The 18,993-nt window shown below is 47.8% G+C and overlaps 1 protein-coding gene across 1 annotated transcript in view; it reads right to left on the reverse strand.

Annotated features, from left to right (window-relative positions):
• Nucleotides 1–3,923: 3,923 nt before the first annotated feature.
• The window catches only part of LOC125943479 (uncharacterized), a 69,692-nt gene continuing 54,622 nt past the window's right edge, over nucleotides 3,924–18,993 (reverse strand). Inside the window, exon 10 of the mRNA XM_049662812.1 lies at nucleotides 3,924–4,122. Coding sequence (XP_049518769.1) covers nucleotides 3,924–4,122 — 199 coding nt within the window. The remainder of the gene's footprint in view (nucleotides 4,123–18,993) is intronic.

The following is an 18,993-nucleotide window of genomic DNA, read 5'->3' on the forward strand; positions in this document are numbered from 1 at the left end:
TAACTGCCCTCACGTGGAGCGGCGTCACTGCACTCAGGTTAACGCGCGTTAGCACGTGATTGGTCCCACGAATAGCTCACGATTGTACAATCACGGGAGGCGAGATAACGGGCCGAATAAGCGCGCTGCATCCTTGACCTTCGCTCGGCTTGACTCCAACGGCGTGCATGTTGCCAACTGTCGTCCCTCTCTTGTTTACGCCGCGGCTGACAAGGGAAGAACACTGCACCTGCCGAAGCTGCCAGCTCGGCGCCCTGCCTCGGTGGCTAAATATACACACACGATGAGCATGCACTGCTCCACGGGAGGCAGCTCCTTCGGCCGCTGCCCAGTGGAGTGGCGCCATCCCCCATCCGTAAGCTATATGGGATAGCGGGGGAACGCAGGACGTTCGAAAAAATCTGCCTCCCTTACATATTAGAGGGAATCGGCGGATGTGATCACGTGCGTGACTGTCCATATAATACCCCAATACGTGCAGGGAACGTTAATTGGGCCATGGGCGAAAAAGCCTGCACTCGTAACGAGGCAGGCATTAATGTGTAGGTCTTCGGGAAAGGAGGATTGAGGATGGGTCCCTACACAGGCGGCACCGGTCAATTAACCCTGGTAACCCCCGATGCCGAGCTGTACTCATCATGCCTTCTGTTAGTGGTGAAATTGAACTTATCCCTGCCCTATACCAACACAAACACCGAAAGTATCTCGCTAGGGATCATCATCGACTCCCATCTTGACTAGAACTATGGCCCATCGTCCAGGCGCAGTTACTGACTTGCTTAAAAGAGGGGCCAAAACCAGATAACTGAAGTAATCGCCGGCCAAAAATTATAGGTCGATTCTTTATTTGCTCTTTTTGAATCGCGTCGAGTTGCTCTTGAACCGTCATCGCCAGGCGTGCTGCGATGTGTCGTAATTGTTGATAGTCCGCGTGACAAGATTCCATCCTTACAGCTACGGGCTTGCATCGCAAATTTTAACCAGCAGGGTACCCTGACACGGAAGAGCCTGCAAGCCCGCTAGGCGATCTAGAAAACCCGTCTTGGTGTATCAGTGTGTACATACACAGTCAATGATTTCTCGTGAACAAATCAAAGCCCTCTGCTATACAAAAGACGAGTGGCGAACTTACTTCCGAGACTGCCGAACGAGCCCCTTTTCTGTCTCGAAGTACCTACAATAATTATCAAGTTTCATCTAAAGATCGAGTATGATATTAACATTTTGTTAAAAACTAAAGTACAAAGAAAATGGAACAACGAAAAATTAATGTGAAAATAATTTGAACAGCATTCGACAAGACTTGCTATGCCGTCGTGACAAACCGGAATCCTACAGCGCGAGAGAGGCGCCCTCTCGTACTTCAGGAGGACACATCGAGCTTGGGATTCTCGACTCATTATTACAGCAAATGGATCAGCAGAAAAATGGCTTCAGCGAACGCGATCAACAGCAAAGCAAACTGTGCACATCGTCAGCGAATAGCACAAAAAGGCAGGCGGTACACGTTCGCGCACTTTACTGTGCTGCCCACCAGTGCGCAGCTCGAAAAGAACTGCAAGTCGGAAGCAAAGATGACCATTACCGGCCTCCCTGAAATGGCGCCAGTGAATCAGTCGAAGTGAACACCATCGCTCGAGCAGAGGAGGCGCGCAGCTTGTGCACGAGCAACATATACAAGAGTGAGGATGACCCGTACTCGTTTCCGCCATGCATGGAGGACAGAAAATATGGTGTGTGAAAAGGCAACGCCGGAAGCCGGACGCATATATCAATCCTGCTAAGCGACATCAACTGGCGCAGCTCACGTGCTAAATGGGGGCGCTGGTAAGCAGGGCACGCATCACGTGTACGCTGATGCATCTGCGAACGCAGTGGCACTACTGCGCACTCGAGCATACTTGACGTACGCAATAGTTTAAAATGTCTTGCGCGCAAAAGAGACGACAATGATACGCTCAGTCTGGAGCTGATTACGTATACATACATTGGTTGAAGAATGAGCGAACATCTTCTATTCACAAACATACCCGCACTGCAAACCGATTCCTAGCTAATTCTTTCGTTACCGCGCTGTATAATTTGTCAACTTGATGGACGTTTTTTCCACGCGCTCTTCCTTTGGAATTATTCTACTAGCGACATCATGCAGGACGACTGAACGATAACTATTTGTCAGATTCGACAATTTTTGACAGATTTGGGAGTCTGTAAAATAAAACTTCGACTGGGGCCCCTATCGCTCCTTCAATAAAAAGACGCAAATTTGCGCTTTTATCGACTGGGCAACTCATTTTTAAATGACGGGAGCAGTGAGGACACAGACGCTTCTCTCGTGTTGTCGATATTCCGATCCGACGTATAAGGCTGTTTCAACGATCTCTCGAAGAATGGTGCTCATGAATGCGGGTTATTTGATAATTGTGTCGACAAATATCAAGTGCAACGTCCTTTTCCAACCGTGGGTTGCTTTTATCAATCAGTGCTTCGACAACGTATGTACAATCGCGATCGAAGCTTAAGTACCCGCGATTTTATTTTTGTTTCGCAGCCTGGGCATTCCGGCTGAGATCAAGTGCGCATGCAAGCGTACGCGCGCGTGTGTTTGTCCCAATACATCCAGGCCGCGTAGCTCCGCTTTAATATATATATATATATATATATATATATATATATATATAATATATATAGATATATATATATATATATATATATATATATATACATATATATACATATATATAATTGCTGGTGCCGTGGTCCCCAAACTTTTGGTCGCGACTGTACAAATTATTACGAGCAATCCTTCCCGCCGTGTGGGCTTTTCAGTCACACAAGAGCACGCAGTCGATTTCAGACCAACTTCGATGGATGTTTGATTAGCCGTCTATATATATCTTGCATTCTGAACCGCCTGTGCAGTGCCCTTGTTCATTACTGTGCAATATTGTGCAACACTCCGCATTACTGTACAGCACTGTACAGGAACTTAACAATGCACGTGGGGTTCTAGCGCCAGTTGAACGCACGCACCTCGCCTGCACAGAAAAGCTGATGGAACGCAGTAATCAGTATGAGGAAGCGTCTGCATGCTCCGTCACCTAACAACCATTGCTTCGTGAGCCTAAAGAATGCAGCTAGACAAACCAGATGTGTGCTGCAATGAGTAAAAACAAATGCTCCCTGTAGAATAAGACTTACCTCTTCTCCCATTTGTGAAGCTACTGCTTTTCCGCATATCATGGACATCTCTATGGCTAGTATGCATGGACAGCAACAAATCTTCATAATACCTTTTTTTTGCGTTATCTGGCTTACAACAGTTGGGAACTAGGAACCAGGTCATATTTTGTTATTTCAGATTTTTGAGACTCTCAGTACTTATACTAAACTAGCAAATTATTGCTTTCATTTTCTTCCTTTAGTTGCTTCTTTCAGTTTCATATAAGAATTCTCAAAAATCGTCGGAGCAATTATTACCTGCTATATACATCCATCAGTGATCAGGCTATAAGACAGAAAGAAAGGGAAAGAAACACAAGGAGGTTAGCCACTGTAAATACCGGCTGGCTACCTTGTACTGGGGAAAGAGGTAAAGGGAATAAAAGGTGATAGAAGAAACAAATAAATAAATAAAAAAATTTAAATAAAAACACCCCTCGCACAAAGAATACATTGGCGCGCGAAAGGGACCAAAGATGAAGGCATAGCTATGCGCATCTTCTGAGTTTCTGCGCATAGTGGCATATATACGTTGGAATGAACGCGGACACATCCTGTCCACAACACTGCGAAGTCCAGAAGAAACGGAGAAAGAGCGCGCGCGCTATCAACTGTCGAGTGAACGGAAAAGTCGGCTCGAACTAAAGGCACGGACAAAGAAACGGCGTCTTACATCCTGTCAAGCCCCAGTCTCGAGGCCTTCACACGATGAGATTCCGTCGCAGTCGCAAGAACTGGCACAGCAGTAACTCCAGCTGTGACCTATCGAAGGCGACGACTGCCGGCCGCGGTCCTGACACACCAGCGAGAGAATGGCCCGAGGTGCCGGCCACTTGAGGCACATTCTGAGGGAGTGACGAACGCTTGCAGCCCAGACGCAGCGGGCCCTCCAGGTACATCCTAGGTGGAGACGACGAGGCTTATAAGAAATTGTGCACATCGAACAGCAAGCCCACGAGCCTACTCGGTTTCATGAGGAGGAACCATCTTTATGAATTAATTTAATGTCTGATATTAGTTACGCTTTGTCGTAGCAACACGTGAGGGGACGTGGTAGACCGCCATTTTCGGACAGAGTGCAGCACTTAACACGTGACCAAGGCGGGCTGCGCGGTGGAAGACCGTTCTCGCCAGTACTAACCAACTCTATACAAACATTATCAGCGAGCAAGCACGAATGCTCCACTCCAATATCAATGCTCTATACGCCGGAAAACATCTCTACTTTTCAATAAGAGCGCTCTATCCCTAGCAAGAACCTGGCTTAACAATGATGTACTTGGCTACTCATCTTGATTCAAAGTCTATCGCCGCGGTCGCAGGAGGATGGCGTTTAGCTCGCCATGTCGAATGCTTTCGGATCGCCTCTTCCTGCTGTCAACACCAACGTGGAAGACATCTGGGCTTGTGAGTCGAACTTTTCACCATATAATACAATGGTCGGTTAGCGTCCCCAAACTATACATTTGCGGCATCGCTTCCGAGTCACACGATTGCGACAGTTCTATCCTAGCACAGTATCCGTCTGCGCCAGTAGTCGCCAGTAGTTTGGAAGGTGGCATTAACTTCCTAACAGATCATGGTAGTCTGACCCACATGCTTTAACGTTGCATCGTTCGCAAACGTGTGGTTACCTGGAAGTCTAATACCCGTCGCAGTAACTCAGTGGCTGCGGTGTTGCGCTGCAGAGCACGAGGTCGTGGCTTCGATCCCGGCCACATTAGTACTTTAGAGGCGTTAAATTACACAGTTTTTAATTTTTGCCCTACATTTCTTTTTATCTAGAGTTGTGATGCTACCTAACACCTATGCGAATAAACTCGTCCAAATCGTACCTCCTCCCGCTGATCTTATGTCTGACTTATGATATACCTCCCTGGAATAAGTGACCATTTGAACTTATGCAATATTCCGCACACACACGCACGCACGCGTGCACGTACAAAGGTTGTCCAACACACACACACACACACAAAAAAAAACAAGGTTGAACCTAGTAACTAACTGGACCATTTTCGTGGCAAATGTTCAGGAACTCGCAGAGAAGCGCAGCCACCAATTTCCCTGTAATGTATAAAGGCAGATGTATCAGCCAGCAAGCTTCATTATACTCTTTGAACGGTGCACGTCAGTGCACGATGCACACCTTTAGTGCTCGCTTCCCCTTGAACTTGCAAGAAAATAAAATGATCATCAATCAGTCAATCAATCAATCAATCAATCAATCAATAACGACGACGAAAGAATTCAATACCACAGCAATTGCTGAATGATATTATGGTACGCCTTTTATGCCACCCGTTCCTGCTTTGCTCACTATCAGTATGTTTTGACAGTAATTATTCTGCCAGTTTACGTTGCAGATGGGAGTTGGGTTTTTCAATAAAAAAAATCACTTCCGATAATACAGTGCGTATATGTTCTGTCCTCGTCCTGTCACGCTGCCTAGATCCACATCAGCCACCTATCCGACATTTTGATTACACGATCGAATCTTCGGTATCAGTACGCGCACGGGCGTGATATACCGAATAATGAAAGAGCGAAAACGTACGCTGGAGCCCGACGTGTACGGTTTGCGTGGAGGCGAATGAGCGGCTCGCACCCTTCGCCGAACAGCAACGGCGACGCTGCTCGGTAAACAAGCTTGTCACGCAAAGCGGCTCCATTCACGCTGTCCTGCAGGACGGAAAGCTACTACGCCGTGCCACTCTACTACACACTACGACAGGGCCAACACGCCCCCCCTGTGGCTTCGGCCACAATGGCAAGGGCAGGGCTGCCAAAGCGCCGTTCACATCTCCCACCAGGGCAGCGGTGGTCCCCATCGAAGCAAGCATTGCGGAAAGCAGATGAAACGAGAGCTTAAAACCAAGGACACACCCCTTGTGATGAGGTTCGTCAGCAGCATACTCAAATACTCGGAGCGTAATTCATTTCAGTTGTGTATGTTTTGCGATCGAGCCTGATCGGGATCGGATTTCTCGATCACGGTGGCTCATTTGCGCAAGCTGTGGAAGGGAGCCAATCACGATCGAGCTTCTTGATCCCAACGGGACTTGATAGTGATCGGAAGCGCCCGTGCCGTGTGACGACGGTATCAAATATGCATATTCAATATCGAACCATAACGCCGTCACATTAACGAACGAGGTTCGAAACCGCACAAGACCGCGCTGGTCGCTTCATTTTTAGGAAGCTGTATATCGCACGCCCAGTGCAAAGCTGATCAAGTCAATATATCACCTTCCGTCACTCGTTGCTCGTACGCAAGTTGACTCCGTCAATTCCTCAAGATATCAGAATAACCTTCATTCTCTCTGACTATCGCTGCCCTCACCACCACCATTCATATTTAGTCGACTTGACCGTGTGCATAAGGTTGCCGTACCTCGCTATAGAATATTCATTTCTACTCAATATCTGTCGTATCTACTGCAATCATTTAATGGTGTCGCTAATTCCACCCAATTTAATGGGACCATGAAATGATTTGACGATATTGTACGACATTGTACGACGAAAATTGTAGGTCCTCCTGATCATTAAGTGACACTTTGAAGCGTTCCGCGTAAAGAGTTTAATTTATTATAAGGTTTAAAAATGTGCATCGCTGTCAATCGTAGCTATAGCGGCGCCGCTTTTCAGAGTTTTCCAGCCACCCCGTTACAATAGCAATGCAATCTACGTAGCTGGCGCACGTGACGTCAGTTGGGCGAGCTATCGCATTGGCTACCCAACGTTATGGTGAACTTTTTCTAACATTATGTGAACAAATGTTGTTCGTAAAAGTTCGAATGTTCGTTAATTTGTTTCACGAAACAAACTGGAATAGAGGTAGAAAAGTTGAGTCCCTTAAGTATCCTTACGCGAGTTGAATGAGAAAACAAAACGACTTCTCTAACCGCCGTATTCAGAATGCATGTCAACTTGAAGCCGATGCCTGACTTCTTCTAAATGACGTCTAGCGTGACGCGCTCAAGACGCTCATTGAGTTTCCTTCGGCGAGTTCACGACAGGCGTCATTTATATCAAGTCAAGCATGGGCTTCAAGCTAATTAAGATGCATTTCTGAATACGGGGGTAAGTTACCACCTTAGAATAAAGCTCGACCATAATCCACCTTTCTCTAACTTGTACCAACCTTAATCCACTTCAATCCACCTTAAATCTACCATAATCCACTTTAAAACAATTTTGGGAGTGGGCCAGGTCGGTGTTTTTTTTTTTTTTTTTTTGGGGGGGGGGGGGCGGCGCTACGGCGTCCGTCCAGTGCCGTGGCTGTTCACCGTGGGATTTCGCAGTGCGAGCCGCAGCAGGCCCAGCGCTGGGAACGTGCCGTCATCACTTGGTCACGTGGCTTTTAAAGCGTCTTTTAAAGCGATAGATTTAAAAGCCACGTGGGCCCCGTTGCGCAGAAAGCACGGCGTCGCCGGCGTTGACTGTGCGCGAAAATTATGTACCAATCACAGCGCGGCTCGTTTCTACCAATCACAGAGCGGCGCTCGGTTCCTTACGGCACCACCAGGTGGCGCTCGCCTCCGCGCATCCGCGGCAGCGGCGGCGCCGGCCATGCGGGGAAAAAATAACCAGAAATAACCACCCAAGCACTACGTACCAGCGAAGCTGAACCGTGCGGCCCCGGTGTTTATCACTGGGTTAATCCCGATGGTTCATTAAAGTCTTTCTCAATTATTGGTTACTTCTTTGTGTTTCTTAATAAGGTTACACACACGTTCGGCTGCGACGGAGACCGCAGTCCGCCGTTGTCGCATTGCCGCTTGCGATTCTTCAAAATTAAATCTGTCCGTCGCGTAGACAATTAAGCAATGGCTCATACGGCCTCCCCATTACGACGACAGAAGAGAAGTGAAATTCTACGCTGGAATGATGAGCGGCAACTGAGCCAGCTGTGGAAGAAGACGACGCTCAAGCCATTGCTGATGATGATAGTTTGTGCGCACATCGGACGGACGGATTTTGGTTTCGCCTAGCCACATGAAGCTTCGCTCTAAAAGCTTGCCTTCGTGCATAGCTATCACCGCAAGCGCTTCCCGGTAAAGATTACCGTTGCATGAGCTTCAGACCGGGCTTCAGCGCCCCCCGAACATTTTCAGGCCAGCTCCCAGCTCCCTTTTATGCCCAGCACCTCGCCTATGAATTGTGATTTTTGTCCAGTTTACAACCACACCTGCCATTACATAACCACAATAATCAACGCCAAAACCATAAGAGAGACCTGAAAGGTACTTGGAAACCACCGAGTGGGCATATGCTACCTTGCCCCCCCTCTCCGAAAAAAAAATCCTGGTTGCGCGCCTGCTCGGAGGCGCTCCCCCACCTTCAACCTGGGAGTGCGACCGAGATGGGGTGGCTAACCGATAGAAACTCGATCACGTGGTTACTTGGGTTGCTCTGCATGGGAGCCCGTTCGGCTGCAGGCTTTCCCTAGCTCCAACCCAGAGAGGGCTCGAGCCGCATCGCTGCGAACCGAGCTGGAGCGCGGTAGGAACCAGTCGAATCTGCCGTTAGGGTCCCCGGTTCGCTGTTTTCACGAAAAGAATGGTGCAATGGGAACGTTTCCACACTGTAGAATAATAGAAAAGCAAGAAAGGGTCTACATCTGTGTGTAACGTCCATCCTTACAAAAGGGTGTAAGGGTAAGAGTTGTAGACAGATTCACGCTTTTCTTCTTTAGAGGTGTAAATTATTTTACAGCGCACGAGCACGTCGTTCATCATTGCCAAAGCGGACGTGTTGACGGGACAAAAGTTCACCGGACAGAAGCTCGCCGCCTTTCTGACATATATCCTCAGCGGCCGTTCTCGGAGACCGCACAAGAGCGCACTATTTCTGGCACACAAGGAGATGAGTTGACCCGGTCCAAATCTAACCGGATGTAAGTTGAGAGCGCCTTATTTAAAGGAATATTGACTCGAAAGTCTTGGTTCCCGCTTTTTCTGCATCGTTGCACTGCAAAATAAATTACACCCTTATTCACGTTTAGGGTGTACATTATTTTACAGTGCATCCGATCTTTTATTTTTATTTTTTATTTATAGATATTGCAATCACCAAAGGTGATTTTAGCAGGGTGGTACAACAAAGTCATACATGCTGTAAAAAAATTGGGCTCATGCTAACACAAATCAAGAACAAACTCAACGGGGTTACATATCACGCTGCAACGTTGTGGTACACACACGCACATAAATTATTCACACTATTGAGAGAGGGAATGAACATACATTAATTGCAGCAAGCAATACAACAATAACAGTATATAGCTACATAACTACAGTATACAATAAATACACTATACGCTACAGTCCTTCAAGTGCACAGTACAATAACTCGGTACATCAAAATAAAAGATACAATATAAGAATATATCGTTTACAAACTTAGAAATTTCGTATAGACAATTTAAGAGTACCAAGTATTCCTAAAAAGCGGTTCATTAACGGAAATTTAATTAAAGGCGTCTAGATAGGAAGAAAAAGCCAATAATGATTATGCTGTCACTGCATTATTGCTGAGATGATTCCAGTCTACTATTGTACGTGAAAAAAAAAATAAATAAACAGCTCTTGAATGTATTGTTGCGTGTGTAAAATGAAGTGATTGTAAAGTTATGGATCTGTCTTGCGGCGTATCCTGTAGAAAATAAAAATATTTTAGTTATATCGACCTTAAAATGTTCATTGATCAATTCATACAAAAATTTTAGTCTGGAACAGCGACTACTTTTTTCTAAAGGCTGAAGATTGGCTTTTTTTTTTTTTTTTTTTTTTTAGCAGATCCGTCACCGATGCTCCGGAGAAATTATTAAAAAGAAAGCGCGCAGCTCTTCTTTGTACGTTTTCTAGCTCATCAATATTACTTTTGGTAAAAGGGTCCCAAATTATTACGGCATAGTCGAAAATTGGCCGTACAACAGATTTGTAGGCCAAAAGTCGGACTGAAGGAACCGATAACTTTAGAGCTCGCCTCAGAAAAAATAGCTTGCGGTTAGCATTTGCTACTACATAATTAATATGCTTATTGCAGCTAAGACCGCTCGACATCCAAAGACATAAGTACTTATATTTAGTTACTTCGGATAGTATAACATTTTGGATGCATATTGAAAGTGCAGTGGTTTTTTCTGCCGAGTTATTTTCGTAAATACTGTTAGCTGTTTTGTCGTGATTGATCACCATTTGCCACTTTTCGCATCACAAAGCAACTTTCTGCAAAGCTTGACGTAACAGCAACTGGTCGCACTTGCTATCAATTTCCAAGTATAAAACGCAATCATGTGCAATCATTGAATATAAACGCAATCTCTGGCAGTCCGCTGGAACGCATGTAGTTCCTTCTTGGCCGTTGAAATTAGTTTGCCTATCGCGTCGCAATGTTTGCTTGCCACTTCTCAATGACAGTACAAATTTGCTCGACAGCGCTACAAACGATTCGTCACGATGTGACTTGCTGGAAAAGTGGAGCGCGGATTCGTGCGTGGGTATCTCCGTATCTCCTGCTCGCGTACGACGGCCCCTCAAAGTTGCCGAAGTGAAAGCTAATCGAGTGCAATTTCTGGTACCAAGACTGCCTCGTGTACACCAAGAATGTCTCACTTTCTTTGGAACTTCGCAGTTCTTATATCTCCAGGTCTTTGTCATGATGCGCCCCGTGAAAATCGCGAATAGCCATTGACCGCTCCTCACAAGCTGTCACCTCTATTGCTGTTTGTATTGCCACCACCCGCTGCAATCTGTGACTTTCAGTGAGTGGCGTTCTGCTGCTGAGCATGACATCAGGGGTTCGATTCCCGGTGAAATTCCACCATAGGAATTTCACGCTGTGAAAATTCACGCTGTGGACTGTTCAAGCCGTGCAAGAAGTACGGTCACATGCCGACACGAGAGTATCACGCCGCGGCTTTTTCTGTGGAAATTAGGCTGAGATTTGCAGCCTCTGGTGATACTACATTCATATTACGACTTTCGTTAACGCGTTAAGTTAATGTCACGTCGAGTCATTCGTCATTTTCGCATGTAGCATATGTGAAGCATCACCGTTTTTGTTCGCGAGCGCAAGCGATGAGAAAGGTTGCTGGATCTTCCACGGCATTTCTGCATATGTGGGCAACCACTGCCGGTGCATCACCAGTAGTAGCGCTGTAACTACTTCTGAAGACAACGCGGAAGGTAGGAAGAGGGACATTTATTCGATTATGCCCCTTGAACACTGATCATATTTAGCATCAGCGGCTGAGCGCGCATATGTAGGAGTACACGCTTCGCCGTCGCCGAAGAGCAGAGCGCCCCGCCGCTTTACTAGTTGGGTGGTGGCGCCTCCTGAAGGCAGCGTACAAAACCATTCGTCTTCACAACATTGCGCGCGCGCAAGTTGAATATTGCCTTCTCAGTGTTGAATGACTGAGCAAATCATCTTGGGCACTGGCACTCACTCGCACTCGCACTCACCTGCACTCACACTCACTGGCACTCACTCGCACTCACCTCCACTCACACTCACAGGCACTCACTCGCACTCGCACTCGCCTCCACTGCACTCACACTCACTGGCACTCACTCGAACTCACGCCTTTGAAATGAGTGCGAGTGAGTGTGAGTGAGTGCACTCATGAGTGAGTGTGCCGACCTATGCCTATGGGACGAAAGACAAAGGTTTATGACCTGACAGAATGGGGCCGCGAATGTAGAGTTCCGTAGGCTCTGCGGCTGCAGTCCTTGGACATGATCATTTTACTGCAACAAGACGAAGTTGCGTGAGCAAAACCCGATGTTGGCGCTCGGATACGTAGGTTGTAGTGCACGCCTACAGATTCAATGATAGGACAGCTCACTTTGCTCATCGCTTGTCTTCGTTGACTTGCACTGTATACCAGCGACGAAGCAAGGTTAAAGCACAAATCAATCCAAAGGCTTTATTGGCACTTGGTTCCTACTGGTTTTTTTATCGGCACCAGTTCACAAGTCGGTTGCAACACGTAAGCTGCAGAACTCCTCAGCCAATAGGAATCCGGATTGCCCCTCTAGATGTGTTCATCCGCGCCGCGTCATCTGCTCAGTGCCACAGTAATGCGGAAATGTCCTAACAGGTCACGTGTCGCTGTAACGCATCGTGTACTATATAAGCAAGAATAAGACTCTCTAATCCCGCCAATAATCATCGGACAGTTATATATCCCGCTGCTATTACCTGCGTACCTTGCTGCAAACGACGCCTTGTGAGATGGAATACAGCTGGTTCCAATTCGCAGTTTCGGCGTAAAGTTGCTTGGCCTTTCTGGCCCAAAATTAACATTTGCAGCAGGGGCGTAGCCAGAAATTTTTTTCGGGGGGGGGGGGGGGGTTCAACGGCCGACCGGGGGGGGGGGGGGGTGCAAGCTTCTGTTTTCCTCTACGTCACGTGATCGATAATAAATATCGGTAGTTTAAGCAGACTCTCTACATGTATATCAAAGACATGGGACCGCCCCCCCCCCCCCCCCCTCGCGTGCGCGTGTGCTTGTGAAGAAATTAAGTAAAAAATGTCACAGTTTCGCCCTACGGGCGAAGCAATGAATGCGATAGCAACACAGCAATGTCATACGAAGTAAGGTGAGCGGCTTTGGTAGCAATATGAATTGTAGTAAATATGAGCTGATAAGTAAGCAGGTGTGCTGCGGCGTAAGTAGACCGACATGAAGAGAGACTCGATGACCACGAGAAGGCGCGTGTGAAACGGTGGTGTTGATGAGAAGCGCTTCCCGTGGGCAGCGCGTGCGAAGGGACACACCTGTAGCGCTGCACTGCCGATCCGGGCAGCATTGCATGTGCAGCGTGCGTTGGAAAATGTTACCCGACTATTACTAACTGAATGAACAAGCGTGGTGTGAGCGCGCACAAACAAACACGAATAGATCACACTGAATGACTGCAGACAACGACTGTCAAAACGCTGGCAGCAAGCATACGCCGCAGCGGCGGAAGGGACGTGCGGTCTATCGCTTCAACGGAAACTCAGCGGCGAATGCACGGCGCATAAAGGTCAGAGCCGTGTGGAGATAAGAGACGGTGCGGACGAGCGACGAGCGCGGTTGTTGGCGGAGTAGAAGTGCGCCCCCCCCCCCCCCCCTCCGCTCTTTCCGGCGCTGGCTTCCTGCTTCCTTGCTTGCGCGTGGGAGATTGAGTGCGTTTGCTCTCCGTGATAGCGCGCGTCCCCGCACGCTTCCGCTCGGGCATACGGCGCGCGGCGAAGATTTGATCTATAGGGAACCTCACGGCGACGGAGACGGCAGAAATTCGGTTGAAGTGTCCATATAATTGCTATCGCAATAAAAGTAAAGTAAGCTCAGTAAATAGAGTAAGTACGACAGGTACAGTGGGCGTTTGGAGCAACGGTCTCTCAACGCACCACTGAATGGACCAGTCTTCGAAAACGCATCATTGAGACGACCCGTGCGATCGGAGAAGACATCATTAATTGTTAATTTCCGTTAAGCGTCGATGGCGTCGTCCTCGTCGGGGCGAAGTGAGTTTCACAATTCAAGGACGGCTATACGCGTGAAAATGCACGTGTGACTAGGCTATACCTACTCCCATAGCAATAGCTTGTTCGCTGCGTCTTTGCGCTAGAAAACTTATGGCGAATTCCATTGGGAGAAGAGGAGCAGGGCGCCGCGCAGTGCGGAGTCCGATGACAGCACAGTGAGAGCAGGGACACTCGACCCGCCACTGGAATACGGCGTGCATTCGGAGAGCAGGTGGGAGGGGGACTTGTGAGGAGAAATGTACCATGTGACCAAAGCAATCGACGTCCCACCATTCTCTTTGGCGCTGAGCCGTGCTCCCTCAAGGGCTGCAGAAGATAGCACCAACCGTTCCCTTTCCATACGAGCCACTTACTACACCATTCTCTGCAGGATAGCAGCAAAACACGCCTGATCGTCTTGTAATCTGTCGGGCGTAACGCTGTCACCGTTTGCGGCCACGTACTACATACTTTTGTGCAGCGCCGACGCATCCCACAACGTTTCCGCCTGCGAAGATCATCTAAAGTTGAGCTCTAGCAGCTTTCGCAGCTGTCACCGTCGAGCGTCTCAAGCACTTCAGCAAGGCGAAGACGCTTTGCTGCCGCTGTCCCCTGCGCATAAAAAATTCGGGGGGGGGGGGGGGTGTTTGAGCCCCCCCCCCCCCCACTCCCCTGGCACGCCCCTGATTTGAAGCGATTGCTTTACTGTGTCTCTGTTGTGGATGTCAACAATAATAAATAAAGAGAATGAGCCTGTCTACCAAAAACGGCCGAGTATCAAACTTGCGGTTTAGCGAGTAGGCATGTATGGTTCACGAACCCTAAGTCCACCTTGCGACGTGGGCAGGGGGAGTGAGAGATGCAAGATTTCGCTTTGATCACGTGCACTGAACACGGTGTAGTCAGGCACTCGAGTCTTAGCCTTGGACCCTTCTGGGCTGATGATTGAGGAGACCAGAGCGCAGCTTCGGCAAAATAAATAACTTCCCTCACACGTGTAGCGCATGAATCCCGTCATTCAAAGCAGAGCACTCACACCCAACAAAGCCGTGGTGCACCTTACAGTGAGAGATTTGGCGGTCGGGTCGAGACACTGTATACGAGGCGGTTAGAGGTCTGTGGAGTATTCGCGGTGTTGCGCGGAGTATAACTCTTGCCTTTGCAGTATATCAAGCGCGACACATCACGAAAGGGAGTGTTCTCTTACAGTGAGCGTCAGATAAATAGATGAAATGGTGGGCGTGGGAAATTGCATGGGATGAATGACGTCGGATGCGTTGGTGACCTCTGGGAGGTTTGTCCTGCACTAGGCACGACAATAATGATCAAATTCCTGCTGTGAATGTTAGTATACGTTGGATGCCAACTTTGCAACTGTAAAACTTCATCAGCTGGATTGCTTTGTCATAACGATAATCTCAAATCGAAAATGATTTTGTTTTTAGCTGCCACAAATGAAGCAGTGCCTGCGGCAGAGCTTGCGTGCCGCTAAACGCACGAGGTGCCGCTCGCGCGCAGGACGAGTTTCGGTAATCGTGAAAGAAAGTTGCCTGGCAATGCAGCCTGCGTTCAGCCTGGCTTTCTTAATAACAATCGCATCGCTTTTTTTTTCCTTCCTCCTTTTCGTTTTGAAGAACACCGTCTCGTCGCGGTTCCAGAGGTACTGACAGTGCATCGTACTGTCGCGGTCAAATGACCAGATTAAGAGGCCAACACAAGAGATTCGTCTAGCACAACAATAGTCAATCAACTTTTGTCTGAAAATGCTCTATTGGGACATTGGCCGGATTCTTGTCGGCGCGGTGTTCTAAGGGCTCTCCTCAAGCGCGAGAACGGTCTAGGTTTGGAGAGCTGTTCGCTCAACACCACTCTCTGTTCTCCCTTCCCGAAAGCGTCAGAACTTTTATTCAGGTCGACCGCTGAGCTTTTCTATAATAATCTCTCTCTGACGGCTTTAGTAAAAGATGACGCCAGTCGTCTTCACCATAGAAAAACAGCAGCGTATCGCGGGGTCATGTCGAAGTCAACCGGATCATTTCGAATGGAATGCATTACTCGTGTATGCAAAGCAGCAAAGGAATGCCACCCGGCTGAGTACGCCGTGGGTCCTCCTCGCCGCGCTGGCCAAGTGGAACGACGCGCTCGCCACTGGCGGCGCGGATGTCATTTCCGACGCCGTGCAGCCGTGCGCATTCCGAGCGTGCCTGGCCGCTTAGCCATTCCCCTCCACTCGTTTCCTTTTTTGGATTTCTGTAATCTCTGCACTTCCCGGACCGCTCGCTGCCACCGACGGAGAGGCCGCGGTCTTAATACGCGCGCTGTGGCGCACACTTGGCCGACGAACACATGCTTTGCTTCACTTTCACGGAGCTTGAGAGGTAGCGTTATGCAGTCGGTGACAGCCTATAACTCCACCCGCAAGAACGCCGTGCACCCGCCCTTCACCTCCGAGAGAGAGCCGAGCCAACTGGAGTCCGCTCACAGATTAATGCTCTACTAATGTAAATGCACGGCTGATTGGAAAATAAAAGCTCCTTGTTTCAAGCAAAATATCATCTTTGACTGATGCACCACATCAATATCAGCCATAAAATTTGAGCTGGACATTTATGTTTCTTCTTGAAACCGGTGACACACAGGTCTGATCTATATGGCAAAAAAAAAAGCTGTTTTTTTTAAACGCTGACTACCGCTTGGCGTCAGGGAAATATTGACAGTCACTTGAGCATCCTTACGTGATTTGAATGCGAAAGCATTATGACTTCTATAATTAGTTGGTTACGTCCATGATACGTGACGTCATACATTCTCAAGTGTCCCTTACAACTCTACCTTAATCCACCTTGCTCTAATCTGTACCAACCTTAATACACTTTAATCCATTTTACTTCACATTCAATCACTTTACTTCACCTTAATTCACTTTACTCCATGGACCTTAAACCACCTAGCGTACGCTAACTTCTTCTAACTTTAATTCTGCATTACTACTGACCTCATACAAAATGCTGATGACGTCACTGATGATGATGATTATCTTTGCTACCACTCATTGCCTACAACGCCGGCTTTTCTGCCCCATGGAACATATAATGCTTCCGCATTAACAAGCGACCCTTATTAGTTGTATAGAGTGATGTGTGTAAAATTGCGAGTGGACTTGGCTCGACTCTCAGAGGTGAAGGACACTGCGTTCTTGTGGGTGGAGCTTGTTTGTAATGTTTACGTTGTCACCGACTGCAGCCGCACGTGTGCGGCGCTGTCTTGAAAGGGACGCGAACATGCTCATATTTCCCGTGACTCGTTCGAGCTGCACATTTGTATACATTGGGACTGACAAGTTGCGCGGTTGTTTTTATCCCTCTTCCCGTATTTATTCGCGCGGAGATGCTGCATAAATTTAAAGAAAAGCAGCAGGTATATCCGCCCGCGGTCGCGTCATTGGTTCACCGCGGAAGAGAAGTGCCGATACGCTGTAAAATAATTTACACCCTTACAAGTGAATAAGGGTGTAAATCGGTCTACAACTCACACCCTTACTGTTTTTTTTTTTTTTTGGGGGGGGGGGGGGGGTGTAAGGGGGTGATTCATGGAGACATAGACCTATTTACACCCTTCATCATTTTTGAGGGTGTGAATTATTTCACAGTGTAGCTTTAAGGCCATTCCTGCTTAACTCCACCACCCGATGATTTCTAAAAAAAAAAAAAAAAAGCACGCGGCACTGGTATGAAAATCGTCAGAGCTAGGACGAAAGTGACAAAGATGACGTCATTGCACCAGACGCTGATAAGTGAAACAGGAAGTGAAGAAGTTGGGCAAGTTGGTTATGTATAGCATTCGTGGCTGCAAACATGGTAAAGGCAGCGCGAAAAAGGACACGGAGAATAGCACAGACATGGACAAGCGCCCCACCAACAATTGAAGTTTATTGAAAAAAGCACAAGATATATATATATATATATATATATATATATATATATATATATATATATATATATATATATATATATATATATATATATATATATGCATAAAGACAGCATCGTATCGGAGAGCGCACTGCGTAAACTCGTGCCTTACTTTTTGTACATTTATCCTATATTGCTGGAGTAAACTTGGGTTGTTGGCACGGTGCCCGTCGTGTCTGTCTGCGTCCCTTTTTCGCGCTGCTTTCACCATTGCAGGGTGTGGAAACTGTCGCTGGAATCGCAACACGCAGAAAACCCTAGGATGGCATGAGCGCTCCTTGATTGTCAAGACTGCGTTGGGCACGTGACTTGCGACTCGCTTCGCTGGTGAGAGAGCCACTCCATTTGGCGCTAGTGCTGACGCCTTTCCCGATTGGCTTTCACTCGAGGAACGTTTTTGTTTTGTCTTTCTAATGGTGCGGTGAAATTTTAAGACATCTGGGTTCACTTTTACCGCTCCACCAAGGAAAGCATGTCCGGGTCATTACGACTCATGGAGTAAGGAAAGAGACTAAGAGGGAACGTCACGTGACAACCTTGAAGCCTACAAAGGAGAGGCTCGGAGGAAACAGGCCCTCACCACGTGTCATAGGCAAGCGGTAAATTCTCGCCGCCAAGCACGGGGAGAGTAGTAGTGGAGCGTGGGTGGCGCTACTAAGAGAGAGAGAGAGAGAGAAATAACTTTATTTTGTCCAAAATGTGGTTAGAGGAGGGGGTAATGACTAGAAGCCTCCCCCGTCCCCCCTTTAGACGGCGGCCGGCAGCCCCTGAGCCGCGGCGGCGTCTTCAGCCATTTGGACTACTCTCGCTTGAACATCTGGGTCCGAGCTGAGCAACACGGCCTCCCATTGCTCCTTATTTCTTATTATTAAACTGGGTTGTTGTGGTTTTGAACAGTTATTGTTATATTGTTTCTTTGGGCATGCCCAGATTATGTGTTGAAGATCTGCTCGGTTGTTACAATGCTTACATATGTCTGTGTATACATCTGGGTGATAGTGACTGAAGGCAATGGGGTTGGGAAAAGTGTTTGTTTGTATTAGCCGCCAAGCCACTGATTGCCACTTGTTTAATGAACAATGTGCTGCCGGATATCTAGCCCTGGCTAGTCTGTAATGATCAATGATTTCCCTAAAGGAAACCAGCCTATCTCTGCCCGACCGGCGGATTGCGAATGCGTCCGTGTTGGTGTTGGTGACGTCGTCTCGGTCTGCGAAACCTCGAGCCGCGTCATGCGCATTCACGTTGCCTGGCAGGCCAGAGTGGGCTGGTGCCC

This window comes from Dermacentor silvarum, chromosome 2 (assembly GCF_013339745.2).
Source record: "Dermacentor silvarum isolate Dsil-2018 chromosome 2, BIME_Dsil_1.4, whole genome shotgun sequence".
In the NCBI taxonomy this organism is placed as follows: Eukaryota; Metazoa; Arthropoda; class Arachnida; order Ixodida; family Ixodidae; genus Dermacentor; species Dermacentor silvarum.